The following is a 17,349-nucleotide window of genomic DNA, read 5'->3' as shown; positions in this document are numbered from 1 at the left end:
TACATAGTAATGAGTATGTACTTCTCTAGCTATACATATTAATAGTAGTTAGGTATGGACCTCTACGTCTACACATGAAGAATAGTATTGAGTACTTCTATATGTACTTGATAATAATCGGACTGAGCATTTCTATAACATTCATCATAATAATGTTGAGTGCTGCTATGTCGACATAGTAATGAAACGGAAAACCAAATACTGCATTGGAGTCATCAGAAGGAACCCGAATAAGCAAAGAGCAAAGATGGAGTCATCAGGAGGAACCTGGATAGGATTCGGGTTTCAGGCGCTACTTCACAACCCTCAAACCCATCGAGGCACAGCCAAGTGAACCTTCCAGAAAAATCTCTGCAAGAATTAACTTCTCTTTGGACAGATAGATGAAGAAAGAGAGAATAAAAGAACAAGCAAGAATTAGAATGAATAAGGAGAAGGAACAAAGATCCCTAACTCCAAACCCTAACTCCTTCCCTTAACTCCTAGCCTTAACTCCTAGCCCTAACTCCTAGCCCTAACTCCTAGCCCTAACTCCTAGCCCTAACTCCTAGCCCTAACTACTAGTCCTAACTACTAGCCCTAACTCCGAGCCCTAACTCCTAGCCCTAACTCCTAGCCCTAACTCCTAGCCCCAACTCCTAGCCCTAACTCCTAGCCCTAACTACTAGCTGTAACTCCTAGCCCTAACTCCTAGCCCTAACTACTAGCTCTAACTCCTAGCCCTAACTCCTAGCCCTAACTCCTAGCCCTAACTCATAGCCGTAACTCCGAGCCCTAACTACTAGCCCTAACTCCTAGCCCTAACTCCTAGCCCTAACTCCTAGCCCTAACTCCTAGCCCTAACTCCTAGCCCCAACTCCTAGCCCCAACGCCTAGCCCTAACTCCTAGCCCCAACTCCTAGCCCTAACTCCTAGCCCTAACTCCTAGCCCTAACTCCTAGCCCTAACTCCTAGCCCTAACTACTAGCCCTAACTCCTAACCCTAACTCCTAGCTCCAACTCTTAGCCCCAACGCCTAGCCCTAACTCCTAGCCCTATCTCCTAGCCCTAACTCCGAGCCCCAACGCCTAGCCCTAACGCCTAGCCCTAACTCCTAGCCCTAACTCCTAGCCCTATCTCCTAGCCCTAACTCCTAGCCCTAACGCCTAGCCGAGTTGTTAGGGTTGTTAGGGTTAGTTGTTAGGGTTATTCTTCACTCTATGTTTTTCACCCCTGTCTGTTTGTTATGACAAAAATTGAGGATTTTCGTCACATGTTGGTCTGTCTTGTTTGTATGTACTAGGGCATGCCCGTACTATATATATATCTAAAAGTATATCCCCCCCCCCCCTCTATTTACATGCAATGGTTTGGTCCAAAGCTAACGGCTTGCGAGTACGGTGACAATCCCCCCCCTCTATTTACATGAAATGGTTTGGTCCAAAGCTAACGGCTAGCGGAGTTTGGTAAAGAAATCGCCATAGCGTGCACAAATGCGCAGGAAAGCGAAAGAATCGCAAATTAGTTTTAATTAGTTGTAAAACATAGTTTAACGCCAACATAGCGGCAACATAGTTTGCCAACGTGAAATAAATGAATACGCTCTCAAATGTGCCAAAAAAAAAAAAAAACGCTACCCGTACGCTCTACCCCGCCCGTACGCCCGTAAACAAAAAAAACAACGCTCTTCGCTTCCGCCCTTCGCTCTGACTGAATTGGGAGAAATAATGCGCATAAGAAATCGAGAAATTATTATTTTCTCCGGAAGAAATCGAATTACGTACCGTAATGGCGCATGCGCTGGGCTCAGCATCAGCTCGCTCTCACATCGGCCACGCCTACGCAATAACGCGTTCTGTGATTGGATGCCGGAAGTGCAGTCCTCACTGTCCGGAAGGTCGTATATCGCAGTTACGATGAATCGCAAATTAGTTTTTATTAGTTTTAAAACATAGTTTAACGGCAACATAGTTTGCAAACGTGAAATAAATGAATACGCTCTCAAATGTGCCATCCGAGGCAGAGTGTGTCCGCCACGTTCGGCACACGCGATAGCTCGCTGCTCTCTGATTGGTTGAATCGTTTTTTGGACATAGCTCGGTAAGTAATTGTCCGATTAATATGAAACCTTGAAAAGGCACATCCTCGGGTCCCCAGCAATATACCTGGCAAGTTTCAAGTATATCGGACCGGTAGTTGTCGAGAAACAGCGGTCACAGACATACAAACAAACAAACAAACATACAAACAAACATACACACAGAGATTAGTGGAATTATAGATAGATGTATGTATGTATGTATGTATGTATAAATGTATATATGTATATATGTGTGACTGTGTGCGATAACTCTTGAACGCTTTCAGCTATCTTCGTCAAACTTTATCAGAGGATTCTGAAGGACAAAAGTGAGGCTGTCAATGTTATTTGACTATGTAAGTTAAGGTGAAGATGACAGTGACGCAATTTGCATAAAACCCATTTTGTGCTCTATTGTGCTGAATATTTGGTGTCGCGAGACGCGGCTGCCAAAGGGAAGGTCTTTCGGAATTAAGTCTCACATTTGACAAAATAATTTTTCATAAATATCATTTCTTTTTCATTGATATCGATTTCCGTGATACCTGTCAGAATACTGCCTCACACATTCTTGTTTGTTTTTGTTTTGTTTTTTTTGTCTGTTTGCGAACAGGATATCTCAAAACGTTGTGGACGGATATGGACGATAGTTGGTGGAGATGTTGGGTATGTAACAGTTGGTGGAGACAGAATGTTTAGATTTTGGTCAGGATCCGGATCCAGATCCAGAATTTTTAAAGTGACTTTTCACCATTGAGTGATAGGGCAAAAAACTATATATAGCACAATATCTCAAAAATGTATAGACGGATTTGAACGAAACTTGGTGGACAGGTTGGGTGTGTGACAAGGACGAATGGATTCGATTTTGATGAAAATCTGAATGTGGATCCAGATACGACTATTTTTTTAATTTATAAATGATTCTTCACCATTGAGTGACAGGGCCAAAAACAATGTTTCGAGTGAATGGGCATGATATTTCAAAAAGTTGTGGACGACTTATGACAAAACTTGGAAGACGAGTTGCGTAAGTGACAAGAACAAGCCGATTAGCTAAAGGTTCCGATCTATATCCAGGTCCGACCTATCAGTGGGATACAAAACGTAAACTGTTCAGCCTGGCAGAGGTATGCCGGTATGCTCTCTACCGAGTGCCGTTCTAATTATTATTATTTTTATTTTGCATGCAGCCTGTGGCAGTGCCCCATTTCCAGTAAGCTGGTACTCATTTTGCCAACCTTGGAAGGATGACAGGTTGAAGCAACCCAGCTAGTGTTGTGTAACAGCACCACAGGGACGCTAAGATCTTAAGGCAGCCACCTTAACCATTAAGCCAACAGCAGGATTATTTTCCTGCATTAAGAACATAAAATAAAGTTTATTTTCTTTAGTTATTAAGATCATGAAACTTACCTTTAATAATAATGACTAGTCGAAACCCGTGGAACATCCACGGAAGGGAGGATGTGGTGTATGGATAGAGTGTACCATTATGGATGGCATAGGGGATTTGCTTGTCCAAGTAAGAGTTAGGAAGAAAGATGAGAATGAAGAGTGCGTATATGAACAACGATCGCCGACACCAGCACAAATGCATGCTCTGGATTGTCCACTAAGTGGACGGCTTGCTTTCGCCTTCGCCTGTCCAATCAGCGGACGGCTTGCTTCGCCTTCGCCCAGCAGACGCCAATACGATGGCGTCGTAAGATGGCGTCGTATCGGCAGTTAATCGGATGCTTTTGGGCCCCAACGTCGGCTAATTCAGATTTTTCGAGTATGGCTGTACGTGATAAACAAAGAGTGCGGTTCGTAGATCGTAAATCCATTAGTGCCGTGGGCATCGGGTCACTGGGTGGGCATAAAAGGGATAACAAAGTGGAGTCGTTACGCTATTATTATATAGACTAGCCGAAACCCGTGGAACATCCACGGAAGGGAGGATGTGGTGTATGGATAGAGTGTACCATTATGGATGGCTTAGGGGATTTGCTTGTCCGAGTAAGAGTTAGGAAGAAAGATGAGAATGAAGAGTGCGTATATGAACAACGATCACCGACACCGGCACAAATGCATGCTCTGGATTGTCCACTCAGTGAACGGCTTGCTTTCGCCTTCACCTGTCCAATCAGCGGACGGCTTGCTTCGCCTTCGCCCAGCAGACGCCAATACGATGGCGTCGTAAGATGGCGTCGTATCGGTAGTTCATCGGATGCTTTTGGGCCCCAAAGTCGGATAAACGTGATCCAATTATGTGATGGTAATGCTGATGATGGTGACGATAAAGACTAGTTGATGGAGATACTGATAATGCCTGTTGTATGTGTCCATTATGACGTTCTTAAAATCAGTAGGTTTTCTGTTTGGAATGATTTTCAAGTTTGTTTGACTGCCAGGCAGGCACAGACAATATAAAAATATTATCTCATTCTACTCTGTGCATGTGCGATCGGGACGAATTCAGAGTCAATATACGGTGAAGCAGCAGATTTGTCTTTCTATTAATTTTTCAATTCGTGTTCAAAATATAACATTACATTTAAATAAGTTGTTCCTCGATCATAAACTGACGATCCTAAAAACTGATAAAACAGATGGATGGATAGATAGACATGACCCAATATTGCTTAGCCCCGCTTTTTGCTTCACATTCGCGGTGTAATGAGTATGTACTTCCATATCTATACATAGTAATAATAGCATTGAGTACTTCGATGTGGACTTGGTAAAAATCGTCGTATTGAGTACTTCTTTAATGTACATCGTAATAGTTTTGAGTATTTTCATATCCACGTCGTAATAATACTAATGACTACTTCTTTCTAACGCCACATAGTGATAATTTGAGTTGTTATGTAAGGACTTCTCCATGTATCGAGGAATAATAGCATTGAGTACTTTTATATATACATCAGAATAATAGTCCAAGTAAGTTACGTGTATTGCAAATAAAATAAAGCACCTGCATTGTATGAAAAAATCTGAGAGACATAAGATGCTTGCCAACTCTCACATAATTAAATAATTAAGATGAATAAGGTTAAGCTCATCATTTTTCTTTCATGAGATTATGCACATATAGTGAAAGAAGTAAAATGTTTAATGTGCAATCATTAAAAAATTTAAATTCCTGCCTTGGCAGACTGGTAGATTTTACCCCAAGTTTGGTCCGAGCCTCCAGCACACCTCAAAACAAAAATCCTGCCCCAGGATGCTGCTGTGAAGAGCACGGATAACCACGTCCTCCTCGAGCGCCAGGTCCAGCGCCTCGACTGCGTTGCTGGGACTCAGCAGAGATTCGTGCGAGCGAGAAGCCTTGAGACGAGGCATTGCGGATCTGCGCGGACAGCGGAAAAGGAGCTGCACGATCCAATCAGGACTCACACCAGACGTCGTAGGCCCGATTGAAGACGCAATGCTGAACGGTTAAACAAGACCGTCAGATCTCCAAATCACCTGTCACCGCGCGAGGAGCTCCGCAGAATGGGAAGACGAAAGCTCACGTTTCTCTCCAGCTTGCTCTTTCTACGTTTCAATGAGCTGCGTAAACGCAGGAGTCCCTGAGGAGAAAAGGGAAGGAGATGAAGAAAGGAGACATTTTCTACATGTCGTTTGTATTGACTTGCATGGAAATGCAAAGTGTAAAACTCTCAAACCCCAGGCTAAGTTACACCTCCTGATTATCACACAGTGCATGGACATGGCACCCGAGTAGCGGAGTAGGTTTAGTGCATCGTCAGGGAAGACTACAAGTTAAGAGCAGACAATGTTGCGTGCAGTACTTTTGTCGAAGTCGGTGGGCTGTCCACGAGGTTTCCGTTCTCCGCCATGCTGCTGCTGTGAGTGGTCAGCCTGCCGCCCAGCTGCTCCTCGGGGTAATCTGGGACAGGAAGGGGCGGACACATGCCATTGTTAAACTGTTAAGCACTATGACACTACAACCAACAACTGATATGATGCTAAAACGCACAACCCATCTCAAGGCTCAAGCTCATTTGTGTGTTTATGTTGTTCATAAAGTATTCTATTATTACAACATGCTGTTTATATAAAAAATATCCTGTTACTTTCAAATGACATATCCTAAGCTATTATGTCAATGTACTCATGGCAGCAAAGCTCTGAAAGAGGAAGCTTACCTCAAAGCAGTCATGAGTTTCACTTCATGAGAGAGCCCAATGTCGTTCAATAAGGATGACGAGCCAGCTGTCCCACTTGGTTCCACTCAATTGCAAACAATGAAAATCCCACAATGTCTTCAGCAAATTTAAACCTTGGGTTCACATTGTGAGCTCTACGTGTTGGTCAAACAGAGGATTGACCATCTTGCCAAATCAAGGCCTTTCCTCTTATTTACACAAGAAAGTCCCACTGAACACTCACATGAACTGAACGTGCATTACACGGTACCACTATCATTGCGTGTGCGGATTTTTCTCATCACAAAAATTACCTTATAATTATGTGGCCACCTGCTTTGCAAAATTATATGTCAGTTGGCAATGTCGGGAAGTGTATACAAATCGTTAACTACTTGAAGTGTATCAAGCCCCCCTGGGCGCCCTTTGACTGGATTTGTGTTCAGTAGGGTATATACTTATATAGGTTAAAAATGAGCAGCTCTGCGACATATCTCGATTTCAGGTGTTTTTACTTTCTTTTTTTTCAATTTAGAAAAAGAGAAACCGATTTGAACGTTTTCAAATCCAGTGATCAAAACTTTGGGCTCCATGTATGAGCAGGTGAGGGGAGTATGACAAAAACCCTCATAACGGCTGCTAGAGATACATATATATCTTCCGAAACTCAGGTTTTTTTTGTTTGAAAAATATTTTAAAAACAGGGAGGGAGAGAGAGAGAGAGGGAATGGGGGGGGGGGGGAGGAGGGGGGGGGGGGGAAGGGAGGGAGGGTTAAAGATTTCTCTCTTTGAAGTTTGACCTCAAGTTTTTTTTCCCATGAACCAAACTTTGGGTGGCTAATTGGATGGAAATTAGCAGACGATGAGAGTTGCACCATGGAAAAGATAATGAAAAACTGAGTCAATTAAGCCGAACATAGTTTTTTCCTTTGTTTTTGAAATTTCGATTTCTAAGGGCTCATCGATGAGCTATGTGCTACCTCGGAGACATGCTGAATGGAGAAGGTGGATCAGACTCGGCAACGGTTACTCGAGTGAGATGTGCATGGAAGAAGTTTCGGGAACTGAGTGGCGTGCTGATGAGGAGGGGAGTGTCGTTGAAGCTGAAGGGAAAGGTGTGTGCTGCATGTGTGAGAAGGGTTATGATTTAAAGGAGCGAGACATGGGTCATGAATGTAGAGCAGCAACGAAGGCTGGAAAGGGTGGAAATGCGAATGGTTTGGTGGATGTGCAGAGTATCGTTGAAAGAGAGGAAGACAAATGATGAATTGCGAAAGATGATGGGAATAGAGCCTGTGATTGATGCTGTGAAGAGCAACAGATTGAGATGGTTTTGTCATGTGTTGAGGAAGGATGAAAGTGACTGGTTGAGAAGAGTGCTGAAAATGAATGGAGAAGGAAGTAGAGGACGGGGAAGACAAAGAAAGACTTGGCTAAAGATGGTGGAAGAAGAAATGCGGGCAAGGGGGTTAACAAGGGGAGATGCAGAAAATAGGGCAAAATGGAGAAGATTGTCATGGGGAACGCAAGGCTAACCCCCGCTCTTGCAGGGGAAATGGCCTTAAAATGCATGTTGTTGTTGTTGTTGTTGTTGTTGTTGTTGTTGTTGTTGTTGTTGTTGTTGTAAGGGCTCACTTTCAGTAGTTAAAGGGTATTTAGCAGTTGTAATGGCATCCTCGATCCCAAACGTCACACAATTATACCACTACTCCACACCATTCACATAGCTGTACCGTTCTAGCACTCCCTTCATATACCTGTACCATTCTAGCACTCCCTTCACATACCTGCACCATTCTAGCACTCCCTTCATATACCTGCGCCATTCTTGCACTCCTTTTACATACCTGCATCATTCTAGCACTCCTTTTACATACCTGCACCATTCTAGCACTCCTTTTACATACCTGCACCATTCTAGCACTCCTTTTACATACCTGTACCATTCGAGCACTCCCTTTACATACATGTACCATTCTAGCACTCCCTTCACATACCTGCACCATTCTAGCACTCCTTTTACATACCTGCACCATTCTAGCACTCCCTTTACATACATGTACCATTCTAGCACTCCCTTCACATACCTGCACCATTCTAGCACTCCCTTTACATACTTGTACCATTCTATATCTCCCTCTCCAAATCTTCACAATTCTATACTCTTACTATATGCTCGTTGTTAGCATTTCCATAATGCATGTTCTCAACATAGAACAGGTAAATTTAATTTTACTCTCTTACTGGATGTTTGCACACTGTCCTATTGAATAATGAATGCTATATTCGAAAGTGTTATGATAATAGCATGGTTTTACTTTTCGCAAGTAAGTAGTTGAATACCACATTCATTCTTATCCATTTTACTTTTATATTGTATAGCCTGGTGTTGGCTTAGCGGTTAGGGTGCTGGCCTAACCTAATCCTAGGATCCTGAGTTTGAATCCCGGTCGATCGTTTAATTAACACCAGGGGGGTTGACTCAGCCTGTCATTCTTCAGAGGTTGGCAAATTGAGTACCAGCTTGCTGGGATGAATGTGCCGGTGTGTGCCCCGGTTTAGAATAGGTACCTGCACCATTGTGTAGGTACCTGCACCACCCTGATCCCTGCGTGTCATAAGAGGGGACTAAAGAATTGGCGTCAGGAAGGGCATCCGGCCATAAAAACATTGCCTCAAAAAGGGAACAATGATGATTGTCATGGGACCCGCCTGCTCTAGCAGGGAAAATGGCCTTAAAAAGGGATTATTTTTTAACATTTATATTGTGTTGCATTATGAGAGGCAAATACCGAAGAAGTATATACTACATCCTTCGATTGAAATATGATAAGGGGGAGTCTGCTCATATCAGAACTAGAAGACCTGCAGGTAAAAAATGAGGATGGGGGTAGTTGGGGGTTGTGGGGTAGTGGTGGAATTGCATTACACAAGAGATTTAAATGATGAATGCTTTTGATAGATGTTTCACATGTTTCCATCAAGGTGGAGGGCAAATATGGGCGACATTACCATCCTGAAGGTCTTGTTACATATCCATAACTTCTGCCATTGTTGTTATTATATACTTATAGGATTTTTAAGTTTCAGGTAATATTGTTGTTAAAATTTTTGTGTGAAACGGAGATGACTTTGGTAAAAGGTAAATAAATGTTTGTGAAGGAAAAAGGAAAATGCGGCAAAGGAACTGGAAGAGAAGGAGGAGGAGCGGAGCAGAGATCGAGACGGCCATGAGGGAGATACAGCCAAAAAGTTGCATCGAGGCTGCGAGCGGCCTTTTTTGATATTGGTCGTGAAGGAGTTGAGGCTTCACATGAAAGAGATTGCCCGCAACGTCGTCATATATTGCGATTGCAATTGAACCTGCATCTCAGGTTTTATCACCAAGTGTGAGTTATTGTTGGAGGGAGCAAGCGCCTCCATTACAGGCCTATACACCATTTTGTCCTTGAAGAGACTGTCCGTGTGGTGCATCTTGTTTTGTCATTGGGATTCCCCTATCGACATCATTGTGTTGATTGCCGTTGGTTTACATATCGGCTCAATTCCCATGTCGACCTCTCACCACGTAACTCGTCATTCGCCGTTGTGCCTATGCCTGTTCTCATCATTCTGCACGGCTTCAACCAGTGGGGAGATCCGTGCACGGACTTTGGGGAATGTTACATTTCACTCATGGTTGGTGTGTCATGAGTTTATTGCTTTGAGAGCATTGGGAAATGATGGTATTGTTCATTTGATGCAAGTGATATTCTCATTATACTTTCTTTAATAGTGTTGTTATTGTGTGTGTGAGAGTTCTTAATACAATTACTTGTTTTGTTCTACAATTGCATTGGTGTGGTTTTACCATGGTATATTAGAACATTCAAAATAACAAATCTTTCTGCCGTGTTCCCGCTCCAGACTCTGAGGCGCACCGTAACCGGGGTTTGGGGAGGTAACACCTAACAGTCTAGCACCAAGAGCAGCGCCACGATTTGCTGGAAAGTCTTTTTTTACCACAAAAAGAAAAGTCAAGTCCACAAGGAGATGAACAGGCATTGGACAAAGTCACTGCAGGACACCCGTATGTCTGACTGTAATTGCAAGCTATCTTAAGTAAACAGTAATTCATGGGATTTTCACAGTCGACTCGACACATATGTTCCAATACACTCCCTCACATAACTGGCAATTAACGCTTGGGCGCAGCCACACACATATGTGCAATGCCCACTCTCCCTGCTCTTGCACCCTTGCTGGGAGCAGGCGGCGTCGGATCTACTCCCAATGGAATCAGAAAGATGCGTTCCATAGGCAGTGCCAAGAACCACCACAAAAAAGGGCACTGTGGCTTGGCATCATCCACCAATGGATACTTTCACTCTGCAGTGAACCGAGGGAAAGTTTTTGTGCACACAGTATCGCACACACACACACACACAAACACACACACAGTTGTGCAATAAAAAAAAAAAAAAAAGAAGTCCCATCTTAGTTAAAGCCAATGCACGCCATAGTATTCACAGAAGATTGGGCCACTCACATGACAAAATCGTGACTGTTACTGGCCAGTAAGAGAAAAACCTGAGACAGGTTGCCACATAGAATTGCTATTGGTTAGGGCAGGCATTTCGCCAGATATACTGGCACACAATGGCTCGGTGATGCAAAATACACCGTGGGGTCTTTACCATCCAACATCAATGCTATCAGAAGGGCTGACAACCAGGTTGACATCCATGCAAGGGATGACACACTTCGTGATGCAACACCCTGACTGTGAAGCATCAATCTGACGGTCCATAGTCGGGTCAGGGATGGAACCCACACGAGGATGGCTAAAAGGTGATCCGCCACCTCTGTACCATCTTACCAGCCCTGTTAATTTGGAATTAGGTCTTCAAAGTTCTGGAATAAAACATTTTAGTCAGAATGCAACATATTCCGTCAACGCCATTTTGTCCCAAATGAGTCTTCATGCAGACAAAAACAAATTGTCGGATTTGGTCCAAATACATTTATTGAATCCTACATGTATATGCACGTGTTGAAGGAGAAAACTTTTGATTATCTGAACCATAATAATCGAGAACAGGCAAGCTCTTATTTTTGTTGGTGCACCAATATGTTGTGATAATCATAATTTGCACAAATGTGGACCTGGTAGGATCGGCAAGAGGTATGTGAACTCGCCTCTTGGTTGTCCATAACCTGAGTTCGAATACCAACGCAGTTATAAACTGTGTGCGCCGTCCATCGAAGGACATTGAGCCAGTGGACATGACTGCCGGCATTGGTCGTTGTTGGAGGTTGATGATCCCATGGTGCCTTTTGCAAAGAGTAGGCAAGTCATCGCCAACACCATGAACTAATTCCAAATTTCTCCCAAAAATCACCTCCAGTCGAACGTCGGGCCAGGCCAGCTTGCTCGTAAAACACTTGAACCCCCCCAAAAAAAATGTTCCTCCGCCGATCCCACAATGTTGGAATAATTGAGGCTGTTAATGAGGTGAAAGAAGATCATAATTTGCACAAAATTCCCATGACATTGGAAGCAAGACCCTTCCGTAATGCTGCTCTTCATAATTTACCCCCATCCGTCCTGCTTTTGTCTACATCAACGTTTGTAGCAGAAGAGCTTGAACCAATTTGAGCAATTTGACATTTCTGTCCTTTTACTCATACATTTAACACTTTGCAGCAAAGGTTAGCACCAACAGAGCCTTTTGGCAAAGTTACTGCCATAGCAATACCTCATTTAGTCGATTTAAATGGTTGTTTTCCACCACTTTGCAACAGTAAATAAGATAATCATTGTTTTTGTGAACTCAACACATCTTCATTACATGCGAGTCTTGCAAACTCATAACACATAGGTACGATAAATGATGTATACAGTCTATATATATATATATATATATATATATATATATATATATATATATATATATATATATATATATATATGTCTATCTACATATATCTATATATATCTATACACATCTATACACATCTATATATCGATATATCTATATATATATATATATATATATATATATATATATATATATATATATATATATATATATATATATATATACAGTGAAACCTTGACTTACGAGTTTAATTCGTTCTGTGACCGAGCTCGTAACTCAATTTGCTCGTTTCTCAAATTAAATTTCCCCATTAAAATGCATTGAAATGCTATTAATCCGTTCCAGCCCGCCAAAAACCACACCAATTTTTTTTGAAATATACAGTATATATAAAAATATCTCGCGCTTTATATTTCACCTGTATGCAGCATACAAGTTGGCAGGATGGCCTGGACTGGAGGTACGCACACTTGACTCTAAACTGTCCAGCCTGGGTTTGAATCCCGACCCAGCTATAACCTGTCATGGGTGAATCACAGGCAGGGTGATTCATCAATGTGTGTACCGCTAAACTGGGCGCCCCGTTTGCGTCCCATTAGTTGTTGGATGTTAAGGATCTCACCGTGTCTTCCACAAAGAGAAGGCGAGCTATCGCCGGCACTCTGAACAAGTTGTGGCCTGGCATGCTCTTCTCCTCTGCCGTTATATACGTCCTCCTCAGCATCTTTTTCCAGAGGAGCCCTGTCTCGTCACAGTTGAAGATTTGCTGGGGGATGTATCGTTCGGCTTCTATCAGTTCGGCAAAAGTTATAATAAAATCTTCAGCTGCCTTCACATCCGCCTCACCAAGTCGACAACACGCACACCTCGCTCATGTTTTTCGACGATTGCGTGTTTTATATCCAAGCACATCATTCTCTTCTTCTTCTCAGTACTGCCCTTGGCACTCAATTTCTTAGGACCCTTCCAAAATAACCAAAATGCGAAAACAAAGCAGCAGTGATATACGGCAGAAATGCTTGCACGGCAAGATAACCACGTGACCGGAACCCACCTGGTGGCGGGTGGCGTAAGCTCCAAAATAACCAACATGCGAAAACAAAGCAGCAGTGATATACGGCAGAAATGCTTGCACGGCAAGATAACCACGTGACCGGAACCCACCTGGTGGCGGGTGGCGTAAGCTCCAAAATAACCAACATGCGAAAACAAAGCAGCAGCGATATACGGCAGAAATGCTTGCACGGCAAGATAACCATGTGACTGGAACCCACCTGGTGGCGGGTGGCGTAAGCTCCAAAATAACCAAAATGCGAAAACAAAACAGCAGCGATATACGGCAGAGATGCTTGCACGGCAAGATAACCACGTGACCGGAACCCACCTGGTGGCGGGTGGCGTAAGCTCGTAACTCAGATCTCGGCTCGCATCTCAAAGCAATAAACCACCCGAGCGACGGCTCGTATCTCGGAAAACTCGTAAGTTGGTGCACTCGTAAGTCAAGGTTTCACTGTGTGTATGTATGTGTGTGTATATATATATATATATTGTTACGGCCAACGGATAAGATGTTGTGTTTGCCGAGCGGATGGCCCCGCGGTCGTACAGTTACCCCGACTAACCCGATACCCGAACGTTGGCCGGATCGCGCCACAGATATTCAATAGGGAAAAGACTAAGGCGACACGGATGTGAAGAAGAAGCAGACAAAAAGGTTGGAAATACGAATATAATTTATTTGCTATTTACAGGCTCAAAAAAACCAAGGAGAAGGAAAGATAATAAAATAATATACAGAAGAATTAGAGACACAGTGCAAATTCCTTATACAAGCTTAATTAAATCCCCAGGGACAAAACAAACAGAACAAACTCACGTACACAAAAGGATGGAAAGGCAGGAGGTGGATGGCTGGAGGGAGAGGAAGGTCCAAGGGGGTCCTGCAGCACGATCGGCACGTTTAGCAGCCCCCGTTCCTTCGCGGCCCTGCTCAAAACCGCCGTCCAGGCCCCAAGCTGCTGTATCTGCTGCTGTGGCCGCCGCTGCTGCTGCTGTTGTCTGCTGCTGTGGCGGTGGACGTCGCGCGCTTTTCCAGGACTACAACAGGCTTCTCGCTGTTAACTACTGCTCAGTCCAACCTTGGCGAGCAAGGCGACGAATAGCAGGCTGTGTGCTTTCCGGGATGTCCTCTCCTTGGATGTTCTCTATGTTCTCTTTCTTGGTCCAACCACTCTTTCTCTCTCTTGGTCCAATCACTCCTCACCACCGACCACTAACTGATGACCAACACCCCTTGCTTCTTGCATGCGCGCCTTTTTATAACGCCTCCGGCGATCAAGCCGCCGGCCTTCAGGACACGCCCATCGGTGTGCTCACCTCGGCCCTGGTTGGTCGCGCGACCCTCTGGCTCCGCCCTTGATGACGACGGGCGGGCACGCCCGTCTTCCCTGACCCGAGCACATGTTCAATGGTGGTTTTGGAGGGGATGTAATTGGCAATCGAGGCTTGGCAATGATGAAAGGGGAAAGTGAAAGTTTTGGGAATGGGAATGAAGAATGAAGGGAATCTATCTATTTCACTTGGTGCAATGGAGTGTCATCTTAATGGGAGACAAGGCCTTACCCTAATACACATAATAAAGATATAACTATCGAACAGGGGTATTCTATGATTGGCTGACGTGTATGCTTTATGGACTAATTATGGGACGCCCTTTGACCTTTACACTACGGAGGTATTTACAAGGAATCATTACATTTTACAGAGGGTGATATTTACAACAATTTACTATACAATACAACACAATTTAAAAAAACACAATCCTCATATCCGCAACACTGCACCCTCCTCCTCTTAGGCACGTCCCGGGCCTATAACTTTAACTTAGTGTGACACGTAGGTGTAGTTCCATCTACTTTTAACCTGACCCTGAGTGCGACAGTTTTAAAACATAAATAAATATGTCCCGCTGCTCCATTGCACCCTACCTAACAGACTCACGCCCACAGCTAACCGAATTGCGGAATTGGTCTTCAAACTATACACTGACGGTGGGGAGCATTATTTACAATGGCTCTGCTTTTATTTACAAAACTAACCCAGGACCTGTGATTGTTCTTTTGGGGGGGGAGACAGTCTGCTCTGCATCAATGCACCATGAAAGCACCCAAAACGCACCAACACACCCTCAAGCACGAATCGGTGCACAGTCATCATTGTTCATCAATAAAAATAAAAACAACAACCCCTAACCCTGCAGGTGGTCTCTTGCTCTTCGGCTCCCTCTGCTGGCTATTATTATTTTCCTGGTGTTGTCATCTTCCTTTGCTGGCGGCCTATTTGCACTATTAAAATGCACCCAACGTGTCCATTTTTATTTATTTTATTTATGGCCCACAGGGCCGACTAGTGTGGTTCACCTGTGGGGCATCGGTGCCCTGTGATCAAGGTCCGCCAGCAAGATTTCGGGCCTTCATGGCCGGTTCCAGCAGAGGGGCCATGCCCCAACCCATGGGGTCCATAAGTGGTGCTCGGCCACAGACATGTGGTCCATAATGTGGTGCATCGATGCAGACAGCTGGTTCTGGGAGTTCCGGGCGCACAATGGCGGACTCACGCACGCTCCCCTCGGCGCCCAGTGGCGCACAGGTCCTCATGTGGGAGACAAAGGGGGGAAAGACAGATGAGCGAGGGGTAAGGTCACAACGGTACACATCAATCAAGGCAATGCAAGGCGAAGTGCGTACAGAGAGCGAAGTGAGAAAGCTCGTCCCTACCGTACGTCACCCCCCCCTGTCACCTACACTACCCTTGCCCTTACCCCATATTTACAAAAATCTACACATTTACAAATTCATCACTACTGTCACGTCTTCCCCATATTTCCACTATACCAAATTCGTTCCCACAATCCCTCTAACCAAAATTTGCCATCACCCAATTCATCATCAATCCTCATAAGGAGGGAGAGATGGAACATCAAAGCACAATGTCACACCCACGTCATGATGCGTCTCACAATCCAAACATTTGCATCAAAAATAATAAAACAACCTGGCATGGTGTGGAGGTATGTCATCCCAGGTGAGTGGATGCAGATGGTGCGAGGAGACTTCAATCCTAACTATCCTCTAAATGACTTTAACACACTTTACACTACCCGGGGTCTTTCCCTGCCAAACCATTGGCAATCTTACTCTATGTGGTTTTAAAAACCAATTCCCATTGACCAAACTGTGGTGCTTCTCAATTTGGGGTCTCACTCCCCCGATTCATCTCCCGGTGCCCTTGCACAATTTCTGGGCTGTGACGTGTAGCTCTCCCAGCAGGTCTACCCACCTGCACACCTCCACCACTGCAGTTGCCATCCGAGCTTACCTAGCTCCTCACCCTAACCTATCTAATTGGGGAAGGCCCCTCTTGGCTCTGTCACCCCTCGGTGCCCTCTGGCACTGGGCTACCCGGGTCCGTCCTCCGGATCCTCGGGCCCCATCCACAACAACTCTACCGGCTCCCAGAGCCCAACTGCGGCCTCACCTGGCCGACATCCTCACAGTGGTGGAGTGCCCAAACCAACTACACACACTAACAGGCTACACGCCCAGCCATTTCCACAACACTAATGCACCCATCCAAACACCATTCTTTCACCCGCACCACAGATGCCAATATCCAACCACAATTTACCTGTACCCTCTACCTAACACTTACACTACCCTCCCCGGGTATTCGTGATGGGGGTCCATCCTTCCCCCATTCACACCTTCGCACCATCCACTCCACTCCATAGTTTCCCCCATACTCACTCCACGACCATCCATTCCAATACTCCATATATTCCACACTCCATGTATTTCACACGACCATTCTCCATACACCTGTTGTTGCACACCTGTGCAATCACACCTGGTGCCACCTGCACCCTCCTTCCTTCCTGGACCATTTGGTCAGCACAACTCACATCACTATCACTCACTCATACACTGCTCCATACACCTGTTCAGTTGCACACCTGTGCAATCACACCTTTTAACCACACACTTTTCACAATACACTTCTGAATACACCTCCAACACTCACACGGCATCATCTAAACTACCTGTTGCCCTGCTAACTTAGTGCTCCCCGTCTTCCCTTGAAACTAAGCACATACCACGTCATTATCATCCACACTAATCTACCTGCGTCCCCACTACAGGTACCATTGTCACTAACTAATCTTAACGTTACCTATTGTCAATCTTTTCTAGATCCCTACACATTATCCAAACCCTCCCAGGCTAGTTTTCAC

The 17,349-nt window shown here is 44.5% G+C and overlaps 1 protein-coding gene across 3 annotated transcripts in view; it reads right to left on the bottom strand.

Annotated features, from left to right (window-relative positions):
- The window catches only part of LOC137432812 (ras GTPase-activating protein nGAP), a 234,643-nt gene that overhangs the window by 36,051 nt on the left and 181,243 nt on the right, over positions 1 to 17,349 (bottom strand). For 2 of the 3 annotated variants that reach the window (XM_068125041.2, XM_078783644.1), the window contains exons 4-6: positions 5,842 to 5,939; positions 5,516 to 5,619; positions 5,246 to 5,396 (exon numbers count right to left, since the gene is read on the bottom strand). In XM_068125041.2, coding sequence (XP_067981142.2) covers positions 5,246 to 5,396; positions 5,516 to 5,619; positions 5,842 to 5,939 — 353 coding nt within the window. Of the gene's footprint in view, positions 1 to 5,216; positions 5,397 to 5,515; positions 5,620 to 5,841; positions 5,940 to 17,349 lie in introns of those variants that run through there. The other variant, XM_068125042.2, reaches the window with a different exon arrangement.

Source organism: Myxine glutinosa, chromosome 8 (genome assembly GCF_964187855.1).
Source record: "Myxine glutinosa chromosome 8, kmMyxGlut1.1, whole genome shotgun sequence".
Classification (NCBI taxonomy): domain Eukaryota; kingdom Metazoa; phylum Chordata; class Myxini; order Myxiniformes; family Myxinidae; genus Myxine; species Myxine glutinosa.
Note: the sequence above shows the minus strand (reverse complement) of the source record. Positions and strands in the feature narration are given on the sequence as shown.